Source organism: Megascapheus bottae, chromosome 8 (assembly GCF_031878675.1).
Source record: "Megascapheus bottae isolate mThoBot1 chromosome 8, mThoBot2.hap1, whole genome shotgun sequence".
Classification (NCBI taxonomy): Eukaryota; Metazoa; Chordata; class Mammalia; order Rodentia; family Geomyidae; genus Megascapheus; species Megascapheus bottae.
The window spans coordinates 5746120-5752825 of NC_143516.1; the positions used below are offsets into that span (position 1 = coordinate 5746120).

At 52.6% G+C, this 6706-nt stretch overlaps 1 protein-coding gene across 1 annotated transcript in view; it reads right to left on the reverse strand.

The window, feature by feature from the left end:
- Positions 1-5572, reverse strand: part of Fndc1 (fibronectin type III domain containing 1) — a 72218-nt gene extending 66646 nt beyond the window's left edge. The window contains exon 1 of the mRNA XM_090337886.1: positions 5400-5572. Coding sequence (XP_090194012.1) covers positions 5400-5502 — 103 coding nt within the window. The 5' untranslated portion in view covers positions 5503-5572. The remainder of the gene's footprint in view (positions 1-5399) is intronic.
- Positions 5573-6706: the final 1134 nt, after the last annotated feature.

Consider the following 6706-nt stretch of genomic DNA (forward strand, 5'->3'; position numbering starts at 1 on the left):
CAAGGCAGCGATTTGTCTTCTCAACTGAGGAACAAATAATACATCAGCATTTTCTCCTGACTTAATAGTACCCAGTTAAAAAAAAGTGTGAAAGTTTTAGCCCAAGGTCCAGGCCCACTGGAGTCCAGATAGCCCGCACAGGAGAAATAAACTGTAGGAGTTTGGTCCAGAAGGTCAGGTTCCAAGGTCAAGACCAGCATGTACTATACCATGGCCTTTGGGAGAACCGACAATCTTATCTACCCAGAAACCAGCTCCAGGGGAGACATAGATGGCCAACTGTGTGAGGGGATGATGGAAAATAAATGTGAGAACACGCAGGGAAATGTAAACTCCATAGTACCAGAAATGAACATAGCCACCAGAAATGAACAGCTGGTCCCCAGGGCAGAGGGGAGAGAGGAGAACTAGCCCGTGCTGCCACGTTACCAAGATCACCCCCTTGCCCTGTCCCTCAGTCCCCCCATCTTCCAGCTGCTTCTGCTTTGGGCTAAGCCTGCAGAGGAGACCCCCCACAGTTCGAAAGTTGCACATGTCTCTTGTCACTTTCAGGCTTAGCCTTCATTTCTTACTGATGTTGAAGAAAAATATTGCTGACAGTCATGAATGATTTTTCCCCCTTTCCAATTCAATATCTACAGGAAGCTACAAATGTGCAGGAAGGCAGAGCTACGAGAAACAAAGCATCCCTGGACTCTAAATTTCTGCTGGGTCTGGGCATGAATGAGGGCCTGTGGGAGGCGGGAACGCCTCCAGAAGGCCGGGAGCGCCCTCTAAGGGATGCAGAGTGCAAGCTTGGGCAGCCCGCGGCCAGGGAGGAAGATGCCAAGTCTTACACAGGCGGGGACAAATTTCAGGAGGAAGGAAAAGATTATTCTAACGAATAGCCCATGTCTCCAGGTTCCACATGCCCTCGTGTAAGTCTCCTCACGCAGGCAAATGACGGGCATGCAACACCACCAGCCCCAGCCACCTGCTTCTCCCCAGAGGCACCAATGATTTGAGTAGGCAGTGTCTCCTGACCTCAGCGCTGTCCCACACCAACGCAAGCACGTGCATATTCTTATTTCTCCCTTACCTTTGTAGTGCTGAATGCTCACCTCTACATTTTTTTCTAAGAAATAAAGGCTCTGATAGCAGAGGTTGATAAATAACGTATTCCCAGCTCTACAGAGAATACTGAGAAGAGAGAAGAGAGCTTCTTAATCTGAAGAAGGCACTGAGCTGGGGCATTCCTGGAATGCCTCCTCTTGACACCCACTCCTCTCACGCCCTGAGCTGGCACAGGATAACAGTCACCAAAGATGACTTTGTTTTAGAGCCAAGCAATGACAGCAGACAAAGACACATGAAGGCATAGAAACCTATTTCCCTCCCCTAGGCCCAACAGAAGGATCAGCCTCGCCTAAGCAGGCCTACCTTGGACTTTTGCTCTCAAGAAGTTCCAGATAATAAATCTTTGAGTTGTTTTAGGCCATAAAGTGTATGTCGTTTCTGACAGCAGCAGTGAGAAATGGAGATACTCCTGTGGGCTCCACCGTTTCCGGGGGCTTTAAAGGCGTACCTTGTAGGTATGAAAGGTCTTACTAGGAAGCCTTGATAATGCGGTGGGATTTATGAGTTGTTAGCCTGCAATCCTATTACAACTCTAACTTCATGCTCATAAATCTCACACCCACAGGATGAACAAAGCCAGCCTCCCATTGTCTAGGCTCCAACACAAGATCATAAAATAAGAGCACACTGGCAACCTGCTTGCAAAGAAGACAAGAATGGAGGGAAGCCCTGTGGAGCTGGAGATAGGATGGGCTGTGGGAAGGCCCCCAGAGCTCCAAAGGAGAGAAGATCCGATCTTCACTGGGTCTGTTCCTGGAGGAATGTCTGTGCCATTGAGTCAGTGGAGATGCAGATTCATCCCCACCTTTAACCTGCTCTCCTCTGCGCATGCCAGGAGCTTGGAAGCTTGGGGCCTTGGGACTTTCTTTCTCCTCTTAAGTTTATTAGGAGTCCCTCAGAGTTGATGCTTATTTGCATGTCCTCATCTACTACACTAGAAATAAAACCAAGAAGAATTATAGCAGGTTGGGTTGAGCCGTAGCTCTGAGGGAGCAGACCCAAGGTGTAAGGCTGTAGGTGCGATCCCAGTACCACAAAAAGAAGGAAAAGCAACATGTATTTGTTTTTAGAATAACAATAAGAAAGACTTATGTGTTGGCATAAACACATGTTTTCAGAAAAATAACTTTCCCCCCAGAAGAATAGTGAGCAAGCAGCACTGTTATGTTTTCTCAGATTCCTTTAGCAGGAGGGCACTGGAGTTTGGATCTGCTTTTTCATTCAGAGATACTCTGCTTTGAGAAAGCTGGCCTCATACAGATGGGTATTTGGTGAAATATTTTAATGGGATAAAGTTATTCGATAACTTGGACATGTCACCAAAACTCATGAAGGTTAAAGTTAACTGCACTACAGAATCTGAAAGCATGTGAAGAAATATTCACCTATTCTTCCATTGAAAGCCTATTAGAGCTAGGCACCGGTAGCTCATGCCTGTAATGCCATTGACCATGGAGACTAAGATCTGAGGACCGTGGTTCAAAGCCAGCCTGGGAAGAAAAGTCCATGGGACTCTGATTTCCAATGAACTAACAATAACAACAACAACAACAAGCCACAAATAGAGAGATACCTCAAATGGTACTAGTCTTGAGCCAAAAAGTTCAGGGACAGTGCCCAGGCCCCAAGTTCAAGCCCCAGGAACAGCATAAAATAAACTCTTCAATCATTGGTAGGGTATAATGATGTCCCTGCCTTGATTCCTGGTCAGGCAACAGCACTTCACCCACTAAGCGATTGTAAAACCAGTTCAAAACCTCAGGGCAAAACCAACATGTCAACACAGTGTGAGGGCAACTACTGTCCCCGTATTGCTTTGCAAATGATTCTGACCTTATGGATTCTCTTTTTTAAAAAAAAGTCCCTAGAACATAAAATAAAAAGCTGATGGGGCCGGGAGTTTGGCCTAGTGGTTAAAGTGCTTGCCTAGCATGCATGAAGACCCGGGTTCGATTCCTTGGTACCACATACATAGAAAAAAGCTGGAAGTGGTGCTGAGGCTCAAGTGGTAGAGCTCTAGCCTTGAGAAAATCCAAGGACAGTGCTCAGGATCGTGGTTCAAAGCCAACCCTGGCAGGAAAGTCTGTGAGGCTCTTATCTCTAATTAGTCACCCTAAAGCCATAAGTGGAGCTGTGGCTCAAGTGGCAGAGCACTAACTTTGAGCAAAAAAAGCTCAGGGACAGTGCCCAGGCCCTGAATTCCAGCCCCTAGGACTGATTCAATAAATAAATAATAAAATAAAATATCTACTGCAAATGTATGCATGCAGCTACATGAGATAGATAAATATATCCTATTAGATTGCACAGGTTCATCTAACTTTAATGTTTGCATAATAGTTTTTTAAAGGAAGGGAAGGAAATGGGTGCTGCTTGTTTATTTGTGTATGTGTGTGTGTATGTGTGCGTGCGCGTGTGTGTGTGTGTGAACTGACCCTCAGTTGCAGGCTTGTTAAGATATTCAGTGTGCTTTATGATCTCATCCATGTAAGGAAAGCCCCTCTGAAGTTATAGTGTCTGCCATTATCCATGTGACAATGGGTCATTTATGGGCACCTGCATTCGTTCACCCAGAGAGGGTACTTGGCCTTGCTGCAGACCCCAAACACAAGCCCACAGCAGTGACTGCAGCTGTGGATGGCAAGGCAGACCAGAAGCCTTCCCAAGGCCCTATGGAAGCAATTACATGTCCCAGGCTTTCTCCTCTAACCCAGGGCCCTCACAGGTTGCTACGCCTATCATTTTCCTTGTAGTATTTGACTGCAGTGTGGTAGAGGTTCGTTCTGAAATCTGCTTGTCTCCTTTGTCCATTTCTAGTCTGGTCATCATTTTCCTGCAAATCCCACGTCAACACAGGGCTGAGAAGTGCCAACACGCCTTCCAACTGGAACATTCCACTGCTCAGTAATTTACAGAGCAGAGGCAAAAGACAGAAGAGTGCACAAGGGGTGGGTTCTGGAACGTGAGCGAACAGCACACACACACACACACACACTCCAGAGCAGGCAGAGGGCAGGTGGCAGGGGATCTAGGGCTCAACCACAGCTGCCACAGAGCCTATTTACTTAGCACTGTGTCCAATTTCCCACTGTTTTCTAAAACCAAAACTCTTTCAACCTTCAGAAAAGAATTCACTAAGAAAACTGAAAGTGTGAACTGTAGAGAGGGAGCAGGGAGACCTCTAAACAGCTTTATTCTGATGAATGCTGTCCAAACAGGCAGTGAGTGCATTCCTAGACGTCATGGGTGGGTGAGACCCAGCAGCTGGCAGGAGCTCTATTACAAGGTGGCATTTGGAGTAAGTGTGGGCATAAATTTGACCCAAGCAATCATGCATAACACAACTCCCAAAACGGTGCCAAACTATGGGACCCCAACTTCTCTCCCTTTGTGCCTCTAGTAAGATAGCGATGCAGACACCAAAGAACAAACAGCCCTCCTTAGAACAGCTCACGTCTGTAATCCTAGCTACTCAGGAAGTTGAGATCTGAGGACTCCGGTTCAGCATCCAATCTAAGAGACTCAGCTCTCCAATTAACCAACCAAAAAAACAGCCCAAAGGGGAGCTGAAGCTCAAGTGGTAGAGCACCAACCTTCAACCTTGAGTTAAAAAAATCTCAGGGACAGCGCCCACAGCCTGAGTTTAAACCCCAGCCCCAGCCCCCAGCCCTCCTCCCTCTAAAGATCAACACAAAGAAACAAACCAAGAAAACCACCTGTGAAGTTTGATAACCTTGCTGGAAGCAAAATAAAAGCCAGGCGAACGTTTGCTGGTCGGATTTCTGCACCCTGAAGGCGTAAGTCAAAGCCAGGTGGTTTCCAAGTGTGAGAATGCATGCACGGGAAGCTGCGATGCAGGCACCAAGGACGGAGGACGGGACCCGGCCAGGGGCTCCTCTCCCCGACAGCACCGCTCCCCACGCCGGCCAGGGGGCCCGCCACCCCGTCCTCAGGCCCGGGCCTCCGCGCCCGGCTTCCCCGGCGGGGTGGTCCCCGCGGGGCTCCCCTGCCGCGCACCGCACCGCAGCCTTCCCAGGGCCCCGGGCGCGCAGGGCGCCCCGCGGCCGCGTCCCGTCTCCAGCGTGTCCAGCCCCGAGGCAGGTGAAGCCCTGGCGGGAGGCCCGCCCGGACCCGCAGTGCCCGCGCCCGGCGCGCCCCGCAGCGGCCCCAGCCCCCGTCGAGGGCGCCCCGGGCCACGAGGACACCCGGGTTAACGACCCGACACGAGCCCACGCGGAGCGAGCGGGCCACGTCCCGAGAGGCGACCCAGGAGCTGCGCCTACCTGGGGCCCCCGCCGAGGAGCCGACGGGAAGCAGCGCAGCCAGGAGCAGCAGCGCCGCCCAGGGCAGCGGGCGCCGCCGGGGCGCACGGGCCGAGGGGGCCATCGGGGCCAGGGGCGCGAGGGCGGGGGGCGCGCGGGGGTCCGGGGCGCGCGGCCGGAGGCGCCTCCGCGGGGCGTCGGTTCGGCCCGCACGCGCTCCGCTCTGCTCGGTGCCCCCGCGCTTGGCCCAGCTGCTGCGCTCCAGCCTGGGCGACCTCGCTCCCTCCGGGCCGCGCTCCGACCTCTGCGGCCGCCCGCCGCCCGCCGCGCCTTTTAGCCGCGCTCGGGCTCCCCCTGCCGGCGCGCGGGGCCCGGGGTCGGGGCACGGGCGGGGCGTGGGGCCCAGTGACCCGGGCGTCCCCGGAACCCCACCTCGCGGCTCTGAAAGTTCAGTGGTCTCCGCTGCAGGCAAAGCGGCCAAGGAAGTCCCTCTCCTTGTCTAACTCACACGTTCTGGCTCAGAGAGGCCGTGGCGTCGGATCAGCGCCAAGCCTCCAGTGCACTCTGTCCCCCTGGCCCCGGGCCTCCTGTCCCGGCCTCCCCGCTCCAGCCCTCAGGGCAGGGTCTTCACCACCCTAGCCACTTGTTGCCGGCTGTCATTCCGCCGTGCTCATGCTGGGTAGAAAGCAAGCCATTTTTAAGCATGCCTTATATCCAGGCCAAGAACCTCGTGGCTGCACTTCAAACCCTGCCTTAGGGTCTCTCTTCAGGTCCACCGGCTGGGTGGGCTCCGAGCCTGGGAAGCTGCTCCCCAAGGCCCCCAGGACTGGACATCCCGCGTCCTGCCAGCCCAGCCGTGTCCAGCCCTATTCCTAGCAGGCCAACTGGCTGGAACTTATCATCCAACCTGACAGTTCCCAAGCTCACCTGACTGCTCTACCTGGAGGAAGAAAACTGAAAAAGGAATTTATTTGAGAGTGGGGTGTGTGTGTGTGTGTGTGTGTGTGTGTGTGTGTGCATGTGTGTGTGCGTGCGTACGTGCATGCATGTATGAGTGTATGTCTACAAACCGAATCCACAGAATCTCTTTTCTGGGATGAAATAACAAAACCTCATGTCCTCGGGTGAAGAGGCTGGCATTCTGGCCTGACCGAATCTCCCAGCAAAGGCCCAGAGCTTCAACTTTCAGGAAAGCTCTCTCTCTGCCATTGAGAACTTCAGCCTCCCTCAACTTGCAGGCTCTGAGCCAGAGTGCTTCTTTCACAGGTGACCTAATCTTCCCCTTTCACCAGGCTATGTCTTTGGTCCCTCCAGCAGCCTCCCCACCC